General features: G+C 35.7%; 1 protein-coding gene across 1 annotated transcript in view; it reads left to right on the forward strand.

Moving 5' to 3' along the window:
* Positions 1 to 21,694, forward strand: part of LOC148941993 (transducin beta-like protein 3) — a 132,707-nt gene that overhangs the window by 84,000 nt on the left and 27,013 nt on the right. Inside the window, exons 6-8 of the mRNA XM_089103775.1 lie at positions 6,261 to 6,567; positions 8,493 to 8,699; positions 12,433 to 12,610. Of these exons, the coding sequence (XP_088959901.1) occupies positions 6,261 to 6,567; positions 8,493 to 8,699; positions 12,433 to 12,610 (692 nt within the window). The remainder of the gene's footprint in view (positions 1 to 6,260; positions 6,568 to 8,492; positions 8,700 to 12,432; positions 12,611 to 21,694) is intronic.

Raw genomic sequence — 21,694 nt, forward strand, 5'->3', positions numbered from 1 at the left:
GATTATTTACATAAGGCATATCTTTATCACTTCCGGTAGCTGAATTTAGAATAACATCTAATTTCAAACGAGAATCAAGAAAACACTGAAAACGATCCATTAAACAAAAAAAGAAAAGAAAAATTCACAGCTTCTTAGTTTAGACGACAGGTTCATATGACACATTGCGAATCTGAACTACGTCGGAAGTCGTTTTACACGGAATTTCTTCAAACGACTCAGGTGTCTGTAATTTTAAATAATTCTTAAATTTTCTATTTTTATGTTTTAACGATGCCAAAATACCTTCAGTAATCCATGGGTCATATTTCTGCGCAAACTTTCCATGCGAAACTCGTGTTGAAGAATCCCGATCCCGCAGTCGCATCATTTGATCAATAAAATCTGAAAACGCAGCATTTGCGTCATCTGAGCCATAAACCGAACTCCAATCATGGTCACCAATTAACTGACGTAGAACTTTACAATCAATCCATGTATATCGCTATTTTGAATTATCCATTGTTGAATCTCAATGTTGTTTATTACTATTATTTAAATTTAAAAGAACACTCACCGGAAAATGATCTGACATATCAGACAAAATTACTGACGATTTTTCAGCATCAAATAAAACAGGAGAAAAAAATATATTATCTAATAATGTAGCTGTATTAGCTGTAACTCTTGTCGGCAGAGAAATACTTGGAAGAAAACAGGGTGTATTAGCAGACAGAAAAGTTTCGCAAACTCCAACAATATCTATAGGACTAGATGCAAGCAAAAGCTTCAGTTCATTGAATGCACTTTGTATCCCCTGGGCATTTACATGTAACGATCTGATCGGAAAATCACAACTTTTTGTTTTATCCGATAGAAACTCGCCTGAAGAATAATCACATTCAGGTAGATTATTTACATAAGGCATATCTTTATCACTTCCGGTAGCTGAATTAAGAATAACATCTAATTTCAAACGAGAATCAAGAAAACACTGAAAACGATCCATAAAACAAAAAAAGAAAAGCAAAATTCACAGCTTCTTAGTTTAGACGACAGGTTCATATGACACATTGCGAATGTGAACTACGTCGGAAATCGTTTTACACGGAATGATTTGCGAACCGCACTTGACATAAACAACACCTCGTAAAGTCCATACATTTTTCAATTCAAACTTATTGCGTGCAAGCTTGTAGATTTCTTACCTTTCCCTGGTTAGAGCCTCATTTACATATATTCGGGTACCTTTCAAATTCTTGCGATTGTGTAGGATCTCAACTGCAGAGGCCTCAGTAAAAAATGTAAGTTCAATCGGAGTTTTTATTTCCAAGGCCCCTCCCAAATACCTTGCACCCTTGACAATGGATTTATCAAGATTCAGTCCCATTTCACTGTTAAGTCGAGCCAATACTTTCTCACCAAGCTGAGGCAAATCACGCGTGTGAGAGTTTATCCCAAATACAATGACTTTAGTTAGAAGAGAAGACTGGTTTATATCATCCAGCTTAGTTTCAAGCTTTTGGAGCTTTGCGCAATTTTGGACAATTCTTGCCCGCAAATCGCCAAGTGATTTCTCAAGCAGTTCAAATTTACCCCTGAATTGCAGATCGATCGCCTCATAGACAGCTTGCGTAACAGTATCAAGAAAATCTAACTTAATCTGTGTGACCGGAGAACTCCCTAATCTACTGCACTGCTCTTCCATTCTCCTACGAATTTCATCCTGTATGCCGTCACGAAGGTTAACAATTTCTGACTGCATCAAGTTAACCGACTCATAAAAATCCCCGGCTAAACCTTCCGAGTCCTCCGTACACAGCCTTATCGCTCTCTGAACATTTTTTCTGCCATTTCTCAGCGCTTCTTCATATTTCTCCACGAAAGCCCATATATTCTCGGACATTACTATTTTAATTTCGTCAGTTCCTTAACAGAAAACTTCATATTAACTTCCATCACATTTTACTGTTATTACCCGCTTAATTTTGCAAGGCAACCTCTTTTAATATTTAAATTGAGAAAACGCCCGGTTTCCCACTTGCATAGCTTCGGCAAATGACAAAATTAAAAAAAAAGCAAAATCTCTCTCTCAAAACGTCCGCAAACCTTCTGTGCATGAATGCCTAGCAGCGACTGATGACAGTGGGCGGGATCAAAAAAAGGTAGAGCTGAAAACAGCCAATGGAAAATTTACCAAGTATCCAAGTTAAAATATCCAAAAAAGTATGATACAATTCTCTTGTGTTAACTAGTCAATGACTGAATCTATACTGAAACACACTATTAAATCGAAACACACTATTTTCATGTAGGATGTCAAAAAGGTGTATCAGCAGTGTCTCAGGGACGGCTTATTGCATCAAGTTGAAACTGTCAGGGCATGCTGGGGACGATTTTAAACTAACCAAAGGCCTCTATATGCATACGACCACTACTGCTAATACGATTACTACTGAGGCTAATTGTATAGATCTGAAACTTTTTGGAAATGTTTTGGAGTAGTCTTCTAGTTCAAAACACCCTATGAACACGCAAGTTGCTAAAAAGGTGTATCAGCAATACTTCAGGAACAGCTAAGGGTGTTGAGACTTTTAGGGACATATTGAGGGGACGTTAAACTAACCAAAGGAACTAAACTTTGGAACTTTCAGAGCATATTATCAGGGATAATGATCTAATTAAAGAAGCTATGTCCATCCAAGTTTGGCGTAAGGGTGTATTTGTGATATCTTATGAACAGATAAAAAAATTGATTTGAAACTTTCAAGACATGTTGAGAGGGATTTTTAAACTAAATATGGATGTTAAAAGAGTATATCTGCAATACATGTGGCATTGGTAAGGGTATGAAGGCGAAACTTTCTGGGTATATTTTGGAACATGTTGAAGTCAAAACGCACTAAATGCATGGAGGTTGTCAAAAGAGCGTATCAGCAATATCTAAGGAACTACTGAGGGCATTAAGTTCAACCTTTCATGGCTCATACAACTACTACTGCTACTTCTAATACGGCTGCTACAGCGACTAACTACTACTAATGATACTACTTCTACTGTGAGTATTTACGGCTGTGACAGCTTGCGTTTGTGACTTCTTTTGGCTGCAACTATTTGTGACTCCGACTACTTCTGACTAAAACTCCAAGTGGTTGGAACTGCGATGGTAAATATATGTTACTTTGAATGCTTCTACTACTTGCATCTGCAGCTTCTTACAACTGCAACTACTTATGACTTAGACTGCTTCTGACTGCTACTGCACCTACTTGGAACTCTGACTGCGGCTATATGTGACTTTGGCTACCTGTAACTGCAACTGTCACGACTTGCCACTGTTAATACTGATGCTGCTATCACTACTGACTTTGATTTGACTTTGACTTGCATCTGCAACTACTTGTGACTTAGACTGCTTTTGACTGCTACTGTGGCTACTTGGAACTCTGACTGCGGCTATATGCGACTTTGGGTACTTGTAGCTGCAACTGTGACTACTTGCCACTGTTACTAGGCCTACTGATGCTAATATCACTCCTGATACTACTACTACTACTGAACTAAATTAAAAGCTTCAGTGCATCCAGGTTGTCAAAATGGCACAGATGCAATATCTCAGGATGAAATAGGTATTAAGTTGAAACTTTAAGAGAAAGTTCAGGGGGATGTAAAACTAAATCATATAAGCTATGTGTATCCAGAGTGTCAAAACAGTGTCTGTCCAGTATCCCAGGGAAAACTCTGGGTACTACGTTCGAACTCCAGTATATGCTTTGGAGACGTTGAACTAAATCAAATGACAACTCTGTGCATCCAATTTTGTCCAAAGGACATATGATATCTGTGATATCTCAGGAGCGGCTAAGAGCATTAAATTAAAATTGTCATGGCATGTTGAGTGATAAATTGAACTAAATCAAAACATACTATGTACACCCAAGGTGTTCAAAAGGGTATATCTGCTATATGTTAAGAAGAGTTAGTTGGAAAGATGAAGTTGAAATATTCTGGGCATGTTGAGGGGGATACTTCATTAATATTTTTCTAAAACTCACGGTTAGAACATGATGGGGTTAGAATTTTGTCAGCCCTGTAGAACCACAAATATTTTCCAGATTTTCAATTCATAAATTTGAATATTTTCGTCCGGGCCCATCAATCGTAAGTATTATAGTAGGCTAAAACTATTATTAAAACTTGTTGCAAAATTTTGTCAAACATATAAATAATAAACCATTATCTGTATCCTTATGGAGAAATGCCAAAAGTATTCAAAATAGTCTTTTCTTAACCAATGAAAAAGCTATTTGCTCTTTACTGAAAACAAAATACATTTTAAACTTTTCCCCTTTTCTAACTTTAATAAATCAAAAATTACTAAGTTTCAGGAATGAACTTCAGTATGTATACAAGCCGTCAATCAACATTCATTTGTTCTTTTCAGTAAACTTGGTTGTGATGGTGATTTTTTTTTTTTTTTTTTTTTTTTGTTATAAGAAATAAAACAAAATATCTCGAAATATAGATTATCTCCGGTAAAGGGCAAATTATGTTGTGGTCTTTAGATGGCACTTGGTTCCACTCCTCTTTTTGATTCATTTTCTTTGTTGTAATTTCTGTTTGTTTTGGATTTCATTTATTTATTGTCGATGATTTATGGCAGTTTTACGCCTGAATAATTATTTGAGTTTGTTTCTGCTCATCTTTGGTTTAATATAGCTCTTTTCTTTTCTGTGAAAAACCTGTTTTGAAGAAAACGCTCTTCATAATTAATCTCGAGAAAGCGGCTCTTTAGGTCGATCTCAGGGAAGAAGGGAAGGTACTCCCCCAACCTGTGCTCAAGTGTACCTATTTATAAAAGTTCAAGGTGTATTATTTGGGCATTTTTGGTGCTTATAAATTGGCTTGTACAAAGGTGGTTTTGTGTATAACTACTCTTGTTAATTTCTGAATTATATCAACAGGAATAATTTAGGTCCGCTCTGCTTTATTTACTTGTTTAGCTGAATTTTTCACATGAGGTCTTAAAATATTGGAAAGGGATTACCAGTCCTCCTTTTGTAGTGAGAAAAATCCTTAGAACGTTTTTGCTTATACAAAACAAAATAAAAGTCATATTTTCCCCATTATCTAAATATTCTAATGACTTTATTTTGATCAAATAGAAACTGAAGGCCACTTTAATTCTATCCCAGCCATGATTCTCCGTAAAAACAGTGACATGTGCTCTAGAATCCATAAATACTCCTTCAGGAATGTGTTCAAAAGGGCAGGGGTTCAAGTCCTAGGTTCACGGATTGTTTGGTTTGAAAAGGGGGTCAGCGGTGTGACTCTTTCAGCTCAGCTAGAGTTGACCCAGTTCCAAATGGGTGCCCGGCAAAATTCGGAGTTGAAAATGGGAAGTGGCGGATTTATTATCCCCTAACAACGCATTGCACTCCCGGCCAAAGCCAGAGAATCAGAGGATCGATACCTGCGCCACGCGGACCATTGCCTACTTGCGAAGAAGTTTTAAAGCTTTTTAAGTTTTAAATATTAGAAGTTTTAAATTGTAAAAGTTTTTACTTTTAAAAGTGTTAAGTTTCAAGTTTGAAAGTTTTAGGTTTTAAGTTTTAAAAGTTTTAAGTTGTCCATTTTAGTTTTGTCAAGAGTAAGAATTAAAAATGCGTTAGATTGTGATGTAATATTGCCTTTTTCTATTGGCTTTTTTTTATTCGGATTTAGTGGTAATTTAGCCAGTCTGGGCTTAAACTTCTAAGCTCATAATACGTTGCTTTTCAATTCGCCAAGAAAAAAAGTTGCTGTGTATAAATTCCTTTCCTTTGGTTGGTTGTCCTTGGGCTACCCCATAAAGGCCAATTACTTCGGTTTTCTATATTTCATTCGATTTTCCTTGAAAAATTTAATTTTCTATTAGAAGTTGCTTCAGAAACTATGTAGGAGTAATGAATGAAAAGCCATAAGAGACAATTTGATAATTCGATTTTCAAGTTATTTCGCTCTACTTCATAGTTGCTTTTTGAAATCCGTATTCTAGGAGCTTTAATTAGCTTTCCAGTTAGATTTAGGGTTAGCGTTGCTATTGTGTTGTACATATACGGTATGACCAGTTCGTCGCAAAAACAGTTCAGTCAATTTTGCTATTCAGGAAGTAATTACTACTCACTACTTATCGGCATCTTGCATTTAGATTTTTAATTCTGTTCAAGTCAAAACAGAGTTATAGTAGCGCTGTAATTTTGTCTTGTGTACAATTTGTATCTTCTTTCATTAAATTCCAGGGTTGGTAGAGATAAAGTTATTATTTTATGGAACATGGAAAACGTTACTCAAGAAAGGACAATTCCCCTGTTTGAAGCAGTTGAAGGACTGTGTCTCTCAGGAGATAGTGCAGTTACAGCTGGGGAAAGAGGGGTCTTAAGAAAATGGAACCTGGTAAATGGTAGTGAAGTCAAGGCGTCGACTGGTGAGTCATGTGGACAAATTGTGAAGTTTTTCCATGCCAAGAGTAAAAAATGTCTGGTGTCAGTGTCGACGGACCAAATTTTAACGTTTTATGATGACGCAAGTCTTGAAGAGAAATTTCACGTAAGTGATTCAGCATTCCGATAATGTTCCAAAAATATGAGTAGGGTGTCGATAAGGTTGTTTCTATGGTGATAATTCTTCATTTTTTTTTTAATTTAAAATCATTTTTATTGCTGATACTTCTTTCCAAAGTTGTATCAGAAAGCTAATTCCCAGAAAACATAGAAGAAAGCTGATATGATTATTACTGAAAGAATATGCAAATGAACGAAAAAAAGCCGAGCTGATATCCAAATGAAAATGAAAAAGCAGAAACAAACCAAGATGGCATGCACAGTGGAATAAGGCCTTTTTTATATTTTGAAAGTACCGATACCCCAACCTAATTGAAACTGTAATTTTTCAAAATGTTCATATGCCAAGTTTTAATTGGTGCAACAGCCGAGTTAGTTTCTTTGCTTCTGAAGGTAAAAAGAATTAACTCGTTTCCTTTTATAACACTTGGTTAGAAACCAAGTCTACCCGGATTTGCCCCTTTTTTTTCTTTTTTTCTTTTTTTTTGCTCTATACTTTACTAGAAAACTATCTGACTTAAAGCTGGAACGCACTTGGCGTTTTTTAGCTATCGTATTTTCATGAACATGAAAAAAAACAACACCACTACATCACTAGCAATGCAAACACAACAAGCGTCGACGGCAGACTGGACGACGAGTGTGTAACCATGCGTTTTTTGACGTAGGCCACCATTTCGGCCGAGGTGGTAAAAAAAACCGACGAATGCAGTGGTATTGGTGGCTGTATTGCTGCCGTCAGCGTTAAAAAATTCGATCTTTAATTTAACCGCCCAATGTGTACGTCTTGACACCCTCTTATTTGCCTTTACTGGTACGGTGGCGGCGGTAAAAACGCCACATGTGTTCCGGCTCATACTGTATAAACTGTATAGTCAATTGATTCTTGCAATTGTTCAGTCATCTTACTCAATCATAACTAAGAACTCTGGATCTTACGGATTTAGTGTGTATGTCTCAAAAATAACTTTTCTGGATTAGATCAACCTTTACATTAGAATTCACATGTACGGGTTGAAAAAAAAACTTTTATTTTCTGGATTTCTAAAACTCCTTGTCACAGCCTTGGCTGATATTTCAGATTGGATCAAAAGGCGTTATTGTATTAAAGGCGTTAATCATGCAATAATTCCGAAATAGGACAAAATGAACTCGGTTTAAAATAAACCCGAAAACCATTTCACTCTTTTTTTTATCTTCAGTAAAAAATAAATATATATCTTGTATGATAATGCCGTTTGAATTATTACTGTTCAGCTGTCTTCCGGTAAAAAAAAAGTATATGCATTTCCCTTATTATTTTTTTTATTTTGAGAAAATCGCACAAAGGTATTTCTTTTTACAGTTTAGGAATGGGAGAAATAGATTAAGACATAGAGTTGTGTCAAAAGATTTTCCGAAGTCTACTTTCTTCACACCCCTGCCGACCGCATTCTGCTAGATATAGATACTACGTTTTGTAGTTTTGGTGTATCCTCACTAAGTTTTGGCTGCTAAAAGCCTGGAAAGTCTTATTGTACCAGTGATGTCAATTGAGGGGCAGGAGAGGGGGTGACTGTGTTATTTACTTTAAGGTTTTCAGGAATAGATATTGTTCAATAGATATCGAGGGGCACCCCCCCCCCCCTTTTTTTATTTTGATTGGGGTGTTTTCATTGAAAAAAATACTTTTGTATTTTCATTTCATTGAAAAAATGGAAAAAGTGACAACCTTACCTTGCCCTCGAGATGTTGAATAACATATTTCTCACCCCCTCCCCTCATACACACACCACTATATTAATGTCAATTGACGCCACTGTCTGTAGGTAGGATTCAGCTAAGAGTTAAGTAGTGTCTTTTCTTGCTGGGAAAACAGACTTGTTTTGCTTTTCCACCCTTTTGTAATGCTTTTGTTTTCTTTTGTTATAGCTGGTTGGCCATAATGACGATATCTTAGATATAACCTGGCTTCCTAGTGCGTCTGACCCGACCATAGTTGTTGCCACGAATAGTAAGGACATCAAGATTTATAACCTTGCTACTAATGAGTGCCATCTACTAAAAGGACATACGGACTTGGTATTAGCTGTCTCTACATGTTCGACTGTATCAAATCTAATAGTTTCTGCGTCAAAGGTAGTGTTATTGAAGTCATGTGTGATATTGTGATTTGTGGATACATGTGTCTCGTAAAAGTCAGCTTACGATGGGAGGGATTTATTTTACCAACTGATTGGGCGTTATCAAACAGTTTGTGGTAATGAACTGTAAGTAAGGAGCAACCCGGCTCAATAGCAACCGAAACTCTAAAAAACAGAATTTTGATACCAATAGGTGCATCAAAAGAATCGGATTGTTATACTGATTTCAAATATATAAGTTTCATCAAGTTTAGTTCTACCCGTCAAAAGTTACGCGCCTGAGAAAATTTGCCTGATTTTCAAAAAAGGGGGGAAACACTCCCTAAAAGATATAGAACCTTAATGAAAATTTCACCATCAGATTCAGCATATCAGAGAACCCTACTGTAGAGGTTTCAAGCTCCTGTCTGCAAAAATGTGGAATTTTTATATTTTTCGCCAGAAGAAAGATCACAAATACATTCGTATTTATTCGTTTTTTTTTTTTTTTTTTTCAGGGGTGATCTTATCAACCCAGTGGTCCTAGAATATCGCTGGAGGGCTCATTTGAAGGGAAATTAAAAGTTTTAGTTCCCTTTTTAAGTGACAAAAAAAAATGGAGGGCAACTAGGCCCCTTCCCACGCTCATTTTTTCCCCAAAGTCACTTGATCGAAATTTTGAGATAGCCATTTTGTTCAGCATGGTCAAAAATATAATAACTATGTCTTTTCGGATAACTTAATCTCCCAAAGTCCCCAGGGGAAGGGCTAAAAGTTATGAACTTTACCCAATGTTTACAGATAGTATTGGTTATTGGGAAGTATAAAGACGTTTCCAGGAGGGATTTTTTCTGGTAAAGGGGGGGGGGGTCGGGGGTTACGTGGGAGGATCTTTCCATGAAGGAAGTTTTTATGGGGGAAGAGACATTGCTATGAAGGGGCGCCGGACTTTCCAGCATTATTTAAAAAAAAATCAGAAATTAAATGAAAAAAACAAGTTTTTCAACTGAAAGTAAGGAGCAACATCAAAACTTAAAACGAACAAAAATTATTACGTATATGATCTGGGTTCGCCCTCTAGTCAATACCTCGCTCTTTATACCAAAGATTTTTTAGTACTTTTATAAGAGCTATTTATTCTAATTAACGCGCTTTGTGGTTGTCATTTTTAAAGAATTTGAAAAAAATTCGAACTTTAGCGTAAAGAGCGAGGTATTGACTAGGGGGCGAACCCCCTAATATATGTATTAAAAATATATGGATATAGAAGTTGGTTATGTAAGTTAATTCGTAGGTTACGTATATTTATTAATAATAAAATCGTTCGTAAATAAAATTAAACAACTTTCGAGGAAGCCATTAAACCAAATAAAAGTAAAATTAATTTTACTTTACTTAATAATTTTACTTAATAATCAGTTAAAAAAAAGTTTTTTTAACTGAAAGTAAGGAGCGACATCAAAACTTAAAACGAACAGAAGTTATTCCGTTTATGAAAGGGGCTTTCCTCTCCTCAACGCTTCGCTCTTTACGCTAAAGTTTGACTCTGTCTCACAACTTTGTTTTTTAAACAAAAAAAAACTTTAGACTTTTTTTGAATACCGATCAAAATCGAGATTTTGGTAAAAATCGTTGAACAATCGGTAAGAGTGCAGTAAATCTGAGAAAACTATTGGGAAGTCTTGGCACTTCTTGTTTTTTTTAATTATCTTGTTTATTTTTCCTGGCTAGCCCAACCCGTTCGGGGGGGGGGGGGATTATATAAATTTTTTTGATTAAAAATTAAAACTAACATTCAGATGCATAGGTTAGTTTGCTACTCATTTCTTCAGCAATGCAAATAGAAACAAACATAGTCTTAAACCGAGCTGCAAATTTCTTTCTTACATTAATTAATATAGTTGTTGTTTTTTAAGTACTATTAATTATAGAATTTGGATAGTTTTCCAACAAGACTAAAAAGCTCCTCTTTAGGTTTATTCTTGTAAAGAACCAACCATGGTCCATAGTAACCAAAAATTCAAAAACGCTTTTTGGGAAAAAATTGTCAAGTGAGAAAAATTGACATTTTTAGCTGATTTAGAAATGGTAACAAGGCTACAAGGCTTTCGATTAATCGTAATTGCAAAATTTTATTGCGAAAACCAATTTATGGGAATTTATAAAGATAGCCTGAAAATCCTCAAAAAGCATAGCTCACACTGGAAAGTTACAGCCCCTACCTTGTACAACAGCGAAAAGCTTTTTTGCATGGGTAGCACTCATGTGTTCTTTCTCTTTTTTTTTCTTTTTTTTATCACCGCTAGCAAAGCACTGGAACATCATAGAAAATAAATCATAGTTAGTTGTTATAACTCTATCTAAAAAAAGCTTGCTTTGATTAAAATTGTTTGCTACCTCTAATGTAACTGAACACAGCAAAAGTATTCCATTTTTGAAAATACGGGCTATATTCCCCCAAATGATTGATTCATATTTCCCAAGCCTAACATTGATTGCCCCCCGTTTTTTTATTTACTTTCGAAAACGTTTACTGTATACATAATAGGTTTTTCCTAATAAAGTATATGCCAAATGGTTTTCAGAGTAATTTCCTCGGGACACTTATGGGTAAAAAGCTTAGTAGTGGTAATCCCAAAGATAGTTTTTATGATCGAAGTGGTTTGAAGTATGATGGCTTAATCAGTTTTTGTGGCCTTGGTATGTGTAATGGCTTATTAAAGCGCAATTTTGGGTGGTTTGGATATGCCATCAGATGCTCGGAAACCGTATCCGTTTGAAAGTTTTAATAGAAAAGTAGACCTAAATAGCCGCGAAGACAACACTGCCTTTCCATTATATAAAAAATGTCCCTATTGTTCTACTTTGTTTTATGATTTTTAAAAAGTAGGCCCTGGGTTAGAACTAGAACGATATTATAAAGTGACAAAAGCCCTTAGTGCGCCTCTTAAGAAGGAGTTAAAGAAGAAGAATAAAATAAGTCGAGCCAAGGGGGAGGGGGGGGGGGGGGTTGGCCAGTGTTGGCCTTATGGGGTGCATATTATAATAGCATTGGAAAAATGGAGTCCAAACTACCAAAACTCAGGCTAGACTATATTTAATTTATAAAAATGATGAATTTTTAATGGATTTCTTAAGGAGAAACTAAAGAAGAACTATCGGACAAGCTGAGACAGAGGAGGTGTATTGGTCTGTGTTTTTGACCTCTGATGTTTAATATCTTACAGCTATTAGAAAAGTAACAGTAGCCAAAAATATTGATGCAACCAAGTTACACTGAAATGTGATTGAGAAAATGACATAAAAATCTTAGTAGATTTCTTGAGGTTTAGCTTAAGCACATGCAATAAATAAGGTAAGACGGAGGAAGGACTTCCTCCGTCTTCGGATGGGTTAATACTGTGTCGGGACTGCCCAAGTTGTATTGTTAATCGGTTGGTAAATTTGTGAAAAGTAGAGTGTCAAATTTGTTATATTATAAAAAAAAATTCAGGCGTGTGTTGTGTTGGCAACATGCCCAAGGATACAAGCATAATGCCATCTCTCTCTCTCTCTCTCTCTCTCTCTCTCTCTCTCTCTCTCTCTCTCTCTCTCTCTTTCTCTCCCCCTCTCTCTCTCTCTCTCTCTCTCTCTCTCTCTCTTTCTCGCTCTCTCTCTCTCTTCCGCACACCTTAGAAAATTTTTATCCCCACCCTTCCCCACCTCTTGTTTACAAGGACAAACTTTTATTATATATTATTTCTATTTAGGACAACACTATCCGCCTGTGGCATAAAAAAGATGATACATTTGAATGTGTGGCTATTGGAAGCGGACACACTGCAAGCGTGGGTACTGTTGCCATATCTCATCGTAAAGGTCAAAAATTCTTAATCTCTGGAAGCCAAGACATGTGTATAAAACGATGGGAAACAACAAATCTCGCAGGTTGGTAATCAAAACTCCTAGAAATATAGCTCGCTTCATTTGCTTAATAACGTTCACTTCATTCCTAATATATTTACTGTGATATTTCCAAACTCTAGGAAAATTGCATCCAAAATTATTTATGACCTTAAAACGGAAATTGAAATTGGAAATAAATGTAGGATGTTAAGATGCCGTTGAAAACAGATAAACGCTCACTAAATTCTTTTATAGGTACAGCTAATGGTTTAGTAGTCAATATTATTGCGAGTCAGCAACAGTCACACATTCTATAGTTAAATATAAGTGTTTTATTATTATAAAGTTAATCTCAAGCAAGTAAAATGACCTCTTAATAAGAATATTAAGGAAAAAATTGTCAACCTGTCGTGGTTATTGATCCATCAAAAGCTTAGATGGATATTAATTACCCTGGTTTTATCGTCGCTGGGGTTTTCAACCAGACAAAGAAAAACTGGCTAGCGACCAGCCTCTCTTTAAAGCAGATTGTCAACATCCCAACCCACTCATCTGGAAGATTCCTGGACTTAGTCCTAACAGCAATGAAGACTTCTATCCTCCCCTATTTCCCTTGGGCCAATTCGGTTGTCTGATCACCACGCTCTAATTCTCAAAGCCAAAGCTTCTGTGAAGAAACCAAAGCTTTCACGTGTAGCAACAAGGCCTCTAACCGACTCGGCTATACGTGAATACGGCCGGTGGGTTGCTACATACAATTTCCCGAAGTGTCCTTAGACGGTACTCTTGAGCAGAGACTAAGCGCCTTCAACGATATACTTTACTCTAAGTATCTTGAAATATTCACAACAAAGACAGTGACCTTGAGCGAATTCGACAAACCATGGATTACCCCTGGAATAAAAGCTAAAATTCGTGAACGAAGTTATCTTTACGTATGCAGTAAAGCAAACCAAGGAGCAATTGTATGGAACCAAGTAGTGCGCATGGTATGCAACGCCAAAACTAAATATTGCCGTGAAAAAGTAAAAAAGTAAATATTGCCGTAAAAAGTGCCGTGTAAACTCTCTCTCTCCCTCTTTCTCTCTCTCTCTCTCTCTCTCTGTATCTGTCTGTCTGTCTGTCTGTCTCTCTCTCTCTCTCTCTCTCTCTCTCTCTCTCTCTCTCTCTCTCTCTCTCTCTCTCTCTGTCTCTCTCTGTCTCTCTGTCTCTCTCTTTCTCTCTCTCTCTCTCTCTGTCTCTCTGTCTCTCTCTCTCTCTCTCTCTCTCTCTCTCTCTCTCTCTCTATCTCTCTCTCTCTCTCTCTCTCTCTCTCTCTCTCTCTCTCTCTCTCTCTCTCTCTCTCTCTCTCTCTCTCTCTCTCTCTCTCTCTCTCTCTCTCTCTCTCTCTCTCTCTCTCTCTCTCTCTCTCTCTCTCTCTCTCTCTCTCTCTCTCTCTCTCTCTCTCTCTCTCTCTCTCTCTCTCTCTCTCTCTCTCTCTCTCTCTCTCTCTCTCTCTCTCTCTCTCTCTCTCTCTCTCTCTCTCTCTCTCTCTCTCTCTCTCTCTCTCTCTCTCTCTCTGTCTCTCTCTCTGTCTTAATTTTAACTGAAAAAAATATAGCTGTTTAATTGCCAGAACGTACTTGTGATATTTCTTTCTAATCTTAAAATTAGGAACAGCCTCTTGAGGTTCTATTCTCTCGAAGCGTCATATCTCGCCATATCATAGACAGCGCAATCACGCTGCCAAAGTAAAGAACGATGTTGGCACAATATATTATTTTTTTTTTTTTAGACCAGGGCACTTCGTATCGAAGGAGTTGTCGTAGAAACTTCAAAAAGGGTTTATTCGATTGGAAATTCAAAGGGCTAGTGCCCTTTTTAATAGTCGAAAGAGGTTGGAGGGCAACTAGCCCCCCTCTGACGCCCACCTTTTCCTCTAACACTGCCAATCAAAATTTTGAGATAGCCATTTTGTTCAACGTAATTGAAAGTTAGGTCTTTGAGGATGACACCCCCACCCGACACGAAAGTGATTGGAGAAAGACTAACGCCTCTCTCACGCCCACCAGTTTCCATAACATCGAATCAAAATTTTTAGATAGCCATTTTGTTTAACGTAGATGAAAGTTCAGGAAATTAGGTCTCAGAGGATGATTAAGTAAAAAAAAACAAGTTTTTTAAACTGAAAGTAAGGAGCGACATTAAAACTTAAAACGAACAGAAATTATTCCGTATATGAAGGGGGCTTTCCCCTCCTCAATACTTCGCTCTTTACGCTAATTTTTTTTTTTTTTTTAAAAAATAAAATTGGGAGACAGAGTCAAAATTTAGCGTAAAGAGCGAGGCATTGAGGAGGGGACAGCCCCTTTCATATACGGAATAATTTCTGTTCGTTTTAAGTTTTAATGTCGCTCCTTACTTTCAGTTTAAAAAACTTGTTTTTCTTTATTTAATTTCTGATTGTTTTTTAATTAGTGCACCTTTTATTTCAATCACAATTTTACTTTTCTTTTGCGGAATGGATGTCTATACAAATTAACTGACGTAACTAACTTCTATATTCGTATATTTTTCTTCTGGCAAAAAATACAAAGTTGCAGATTTTTGCAGATATGAGCTTGAAACCTATGTAATAGGGTTTTTTGATACGCTGAATCTGACGGTGAGATTTTAATTAAAATTCTTTCACTTGTAGGGGATGTTTCCCCCCTCTTTAAAAAATCGAGTAAATTTTCTCAGGCCTGTAGCCTTTGATGAGTAATACTAAACTTAATAAAATTTATATATTTAGAATCAGCATTATAAACACATTCTTTTGATACATTTATTGACATCAAAATTCCGTTTTTAAAAGTTTCGATTACTATTGAGACGTATCGCTTGTTTTTTTATTGTTTTTTTTTATTAAGTATATGTTATTACGTATATGACCCTTAGTCAATACGACGCTATTTGCTTTAAAAGTTAAAGCATTTTCTTATTCACAAACCCCTGAATCACAAAGGCCGTTTAAGTATAATAGATAGCTCTTTTGAAAGCACTAAAAAAAACTGTAGCGTAAAGAGCGAGGTATTGACTTGGGGGAGAACCCCCACACATACGTTATAATTTCTGTTCGTTTTAAGTTCTAATATTTTTTCTTACATTTCAGTTGAAAAAACTTTTTTTTTTATTTAATTTCTGCTCATTTTTTAAATAATGCTTGGAAATCCGGCGCCCCCTTCATCGACCTGTCCTTTACCCCAAAGAAACATCCTCTACGGACCTATTCTCCAGAGTAACCCCCTCCTCTAGCCCCCCCCTTCAGAAAAAATCCTTCCTGAAAATGGTTGTATACTTCCCAATAACCAATAAATAATGCTGGCAAGTCCGGCGCCCCCTTCATGGCAATTTCCCTTCCCCCATGAAAACTTCCATCATGAACAGATCCTCCAATATAACCACCGACCCCCCCTTCCCACCCACAACCAGAAAAAAAACCTCCGGAAAACTTCTGTATACTTCCGAATAACCAATACTATATGTTAACATTGGGTAAAGTTCATAACTTTTAGCCCACCCTCTGGGTACTTCGGAGGATTAAGTCATCCTAAAAGACATATTTATCATATTTTCTAACATGCTGAACAAAATGGCTATCTCAAAATTTTGATCGGGTGACTTTGGGAAAAAAATAAGCGTGGGAGGGGGCCTAGTTGCCCTCCATTTTTTTGGTCAATTAAAAAGGGCAATATAACTTTTAATTTCTGTTCCAATGAGCCCTCCCACCATATTATTGGACCACGGGGTCTATACGAACACCCCTGGGAAAAAAAAAAAAAAAAAAAAAAAAACACGCAACCGTGATCTTTCTTCTGGCAAAAAATGCAAAATTCCACATTTTGTAGATAGGAGCTTGAAACCTCTACAGTAGGGTTCTCTGATACACTGAAAATGATGGTGTGATTTTCATTAAGGTTCTATAGCTTTTAGGGGGTCTTTCCACCTTTTTGTGAAAATCAGCCAAATTTTCTCAGGCGCGTAACTTTTGATGGGCAGCACTAAACTTGATGAAAGTTATATATTTGAAATCAACATTGAAATCTGATTCTTTTGATATATCTATTGGTATCAAAAACCCGTTTTCTAGAGTTTCGGTTACCATTGAGCCGGGTCGCTCCTTACTCCGTCGCTCCTTACTAGGTCGCTCCTTATGGGTCGCTCCCCCTAGGTCGCTCCTAGGTAGCACTAAACTTGATGAAAGTTATATATTTGAAATCAGCATTGAAATCTGATTCTTTTGATATATCTATTGGTATCAAAAACCCGTTTTCTAGAGTTTCGGTTACCATTGAGCCGGGTTGCTCCTTACTCCGTCGCTCCTTACTAGGTCGCTCCTTATATATTTGAAATCAGCATTGAAATCTGATTCTTTTGATATATCTATTGGTATCAAAAACCCGTTTTCTAGAGTTTCGGTTACCATTGAGCCGGGTCGCTCCTTACTCCGTCGCTCCTTACTAGGTCGCTCCTTATTCCGTATATGAAAGGGGCTGTCCCCTCCTCAACGCCTCGCTCTTTACGCTAAATTTTTTTATTGTTTTAAAAAATAAAGTTGTGAGACAGAGTCAAACTTTAGTGTAAAGAGCGAGGCGTTGAGGAGGGACAGCCCCTTTCATATAGGGAATAATTTCTGTTCGTTTTAAGTTTTAATGTTGCTCCTTACTTCCAGTTTAAAAAACTTGTTTTTTTTTTTAATTTCTGATCGTTTTTTTAGTTAATGTAGCTTTTATATGCATAAAAATTTTACTTTTCTTTTGCTAAATGGATGTCTTTACAAATTAACTTACGTAACTAACTACGATATTCGTATATTTTTCTTCTGGCAAAAAATACAAAGTTGCAGATTTTTGCAGATATGAGCTTGAAACCTATGTAATAGGGTTTTCTGATACGCTGAATCTGACGGTGGGATTTTCATTAAAATTCTTTCACTTGTAGGGGATGTTTCCCCTCTCTTTAAAAAATCGAGTAAATTTTCTCAGGCGCTTAGCCTTTGATGAGTAATACTAAACTTAATAAAATTTATATATTTAGGATTAGCATTATAAACACATTCTTTTGATACATTTATTGACATCAAAATTCTGTTTTTAAAAGTTTCGATTACTATTGAGCCGTATCGCTTGTTTTTTTTATTGTTTTTTTTTTATTACGTATATGTTATTACGTATATGAGGGTTACCATTTTATTTTCATATGCAGATTCATATCTGCATATGAAACATATTTCAAATATATAACTGATTTCAAATATATATGCTGATTTCAAATATATAACTTTCATTAAGTTTAGTGCTATCTGTCAAAAGGTAAACTCCTGGGAATATTTGGCGGATTTTCAAAAAAAGTGGTAAAGGCAATCTAAAAGCTATAGAACCTTAATGAAAATAGAACAATCACATTCAGCTTCTCAGAGAACCCTACTGTAGAGGTTTCAAGCTCCTATCCACAAACATGTGGACTTGTACATTTTTTGCCAGAAGAAAGATCACGGATGCGTGTTTATTTTTTTTTTTTCCCCAGGGGTGATCGTATTGACCCAGTAGTCCTATAATATCGTGGGAGGACTCATTGGAACGGAAAATAAAAGTTCTAGTTCCTTTTTTAAGTGACCAAAAAAATGGAGGGCAACTAGGCCCCCTCCAACGCTTATTTTTTCCCCAAAGTCACCCGATCAAAATTTTGAGATAGCCATTTTGTTCAGCATGGTCGAAAATATGATAAATATGTCTTCTAGGGTGACTTAATCCCCCGAAGTTCCCAGAGGGAGGGCTAAAAGTTATTAACTTTACCCAATTTTAACATATAGTTTGGGTTTTTGGTAATTATACAGATGTTTACCGGTGTTTTTTTTGGGGTTTGGGGTAGGTATGGGTGGGTCAGTGGTTATGTTGGAGGATCTGTTCATGAAGGAAGTTTTCATGGGGGAAGGGAAATTGCCATGAAGGGGGCGCTGGACTTGCCAGCATTATTTATTGGTTATTGGGAAGTATACAACCATTTTCAGGAAGGATTTTTTCTGGGGGGGGGGCTAGAGGAGGGGGTTACTCTGGAGAATATGTCCGTGGAAGATGTTTCTTTGGGGTAAGAGCCATTTCTATGAAGGGGGCGCCGGATTTCCAATCATTAGAAATTAAATCGATCATTAGACGATCAGAAATTAAATAAAAAAACAAGTTTTTTCAACTGAAATGTAAGAAGGAATATTAGAACTTAAAACGAACAGAAATTTTAACGTATATGAGGGGGTTCTCCCCCAAGTCAATACTTCGCTCTTTACGCTACAGTTTTTTTACTGCTTTCAAAAGAACTATCTATTCTAATTAAACGGCCTTTGTGATTCAGGGGTTTGTGAATCAAATTTCTTTTTAACTTTTAACGTAAAGAGCGTGGTATTGACTAAGGGGAGAACCCCTTCATATACGTAATAACATATACGTAATAAAAAAACAATAAAAAAACAAGCGATACGGCTCAATAGTAATCGAAACTTTTAAAAACGGAATTTTGATGTCAATAAATGTATCAAAAGAATGTGTTTATAATGCTGATCCTAAATATATAAATATTATTAAGTTTAGTATTACTCATCAAAGGCTACAGGCCTGAGAAAATTTACTCGATTTTTTAAAGAGGGGGAAACATCCCCTACAAGTGAAAGAATTTTAATGAAAATCACACCGTCAGAATTCAGCGTATCAGAAAACCCTATTACATAGGTTTCAAGCTCATATCTGCAAAAATCTGCAACTTTGTATTTTTTGCCAGAAGAAAAATATACGAATATAGAAGTTAGTTACGTAAGTTAATTTGTAAAGACATCCATTTAGCAAAAGAAAAGTAAAATTTTTATGCAAATAAAAGCTGCATTAACTAAAAAACGATCAGAAATTAAATAAAAAAAAACAAGTTTTTTAAACTGAAAGTAAGGAGCGACATTAAAACTTAAAACGAACAGAAATTATTCCGTATATGAAAGGGCTGTCCCCTCCTCAACGCCTCGCTCTTTACGCTAAAGTTTGACTCTGTCTCACAACTTTATTTTTTAAAACAATAAAAAACTTTAGCGTAAAGAGCGAGGCGTTGAGGAGGGGACAGCCCCTTTCATATACGGAATTTGTCGTAGATACTCAAAAAGGGCTCATTCGATTGGAAATCAAAAGGCCTTGTGCCCTTTTTAATAGTCGAAAGTGATTTGGAAGGCTTGACATTTTTATAGTAAAGATCGATGCGGGTATAATGTATTATTTTGTTGTTGTTGTTGTTGTTTAAACCAGGGCACTTTGTAAAGAAGGAGTTGTCATAGGAACTTCGAAAAGGGCTTATTCGATTGAAAATAGAAAGGACTGATGCCCTTTTTAATAGTCGAAAGTGATTGGAGGGAAACTAATTCCCCTCCCACGCCCACCCACTTATTTGACTTTATGTTTAAAAACTAAATGTTGCCATAAGATTAAAATCAAAATGCACTGTGTTAATGCTAATTCCCAATAAGGCATCTCAGCAATATCCCAAGAACGGCTGGGGATATTAAGCTCAAACTTTCGGGTCTGCTTCTGCTCTTAAAATTTAACCAAATCAAAATAGCGTAAGTGTATCCAAGCTATCAAAGAAAGTAAACAGATTTTTTTGCGAATGGTATCAAGTTTTCTATTTCAGGTCAACTAGAGGAGGTATGAGACTAAATTAAACACTACTATTTGTGTCCAGATTTTTAAGAGGGTGTATGTTGTTAAAAATTGCTGAAAATTTTTCTCTAGCATACAAATAGCAGGCCAAACTATAAATTCTTAAAAAACGAAAAGATTTAAAGTATTATTTTCTTTTTCTCTGAAAAGACTATGTCAATATAAAACAAACAAAATTAATTAAAAAAACTTTTTCCACAAAATAAGTTTTTCAAAGAGAAGTAAAGAACATCATTAAACAAGGACTAAAAACACCTATGCTTTCCCAAGGCTAGAACAAAATTTGCACTTTACTAAAAAAAATACAAATGAATGTGCATTGTCAGTTTAATATACATATACTGATATTTAGTAATGAAAATGTACATATTATTTGATCTATTAAAGTTATAGAAGTAAGAACATTTATATTTCTTTTAGTAAAGTGCAAAAAATACAATCATATAATCTACCAAGCATACAACTACCACCAATCAGCATCAATAAATAAATGAAACCCAAAACAAACAGAAATTAAAATAAATAATCAAAAAGAGCAGAAATTAATATGAGCAGGGTTCTAAACCCCTATGCTTCCTGAAAGCCAGAATATAATTTGTACTTTACTACAAACAATTGTTTTAAATGTTTTCATTCTTTAACTTTAAGAAATAAAAAATTAATTGATATTTTAAGGAATAAATATCAGCATATGTATATTAAAATGATAATGTACATTTTTTCAGTAAATTCATTTTTTTTTTTCAGTAAAGTACAGATTGTATTCTGGCTTTTAGAAAGCATAGGGGTTTAGAACCCTAGTCATATTAATTTCTGCTCATTTTGAGTTTGACTCAGTTATTTATTATAATTTCTGTTTGTTTTGGTTTTCATTTATTTTTTGATGCTGATTGGTGGTAGTTGTATGCTTGGTAGATTATATGATTCTATTTTTGTTCATTTTGGTTTAATGGAGTTCTTTAACTTTTTTTAAAAAACTGATTTTGTGGAAAAAGTTTTTTTTAATTAATTTCCTACAAAGGCTTCAATTCACGAGAATGTATGGGGATAATGGACAAATTTACTTGGAGTAATGGACTCTAAGATGTATTTTTCAAAATTCAGAGGGTATATTTTTAATTTTACAATAAAATACCGAAAAAGGTATATATCAAAGGAAATACTCTGAAAAGTGATATTTTTCAAAACCTATGGGGGCGGGTGGGCGGTTAATCTAGGCGGGCGATTTTGAAAATTGAAGCGATTTCCCCATATTTCCTGCATTTGTCATATAATTCACCTTGGCGGTACCGACTTCAGTTTTCAATAGGTAAAACCTTCCTGTCTATTTTAGTTCTGATATATGAATGAAATAAGCTCAGTAAACAGAGTCGAGAGTAAGAATGACTAGAACCAATTGTATACACAACAAAGG

The sequence above is a fragment of the Artemia sp. Qi Xiang Cuo genome, chromosome 17 (assembly GCF_049724085.1).
Source record: "Artemia sp. Qi Xiang Cuo chromosome 17, ASM4972408v1, whole genome shotgun sequence".
Lineage (NCBI taxonomy): Eukaryota > Metazoa > Arthropoda > Branchiopoda > Anostraca > Artemiidae > Artemia > Artemia sp. Qi Xiang Cuo.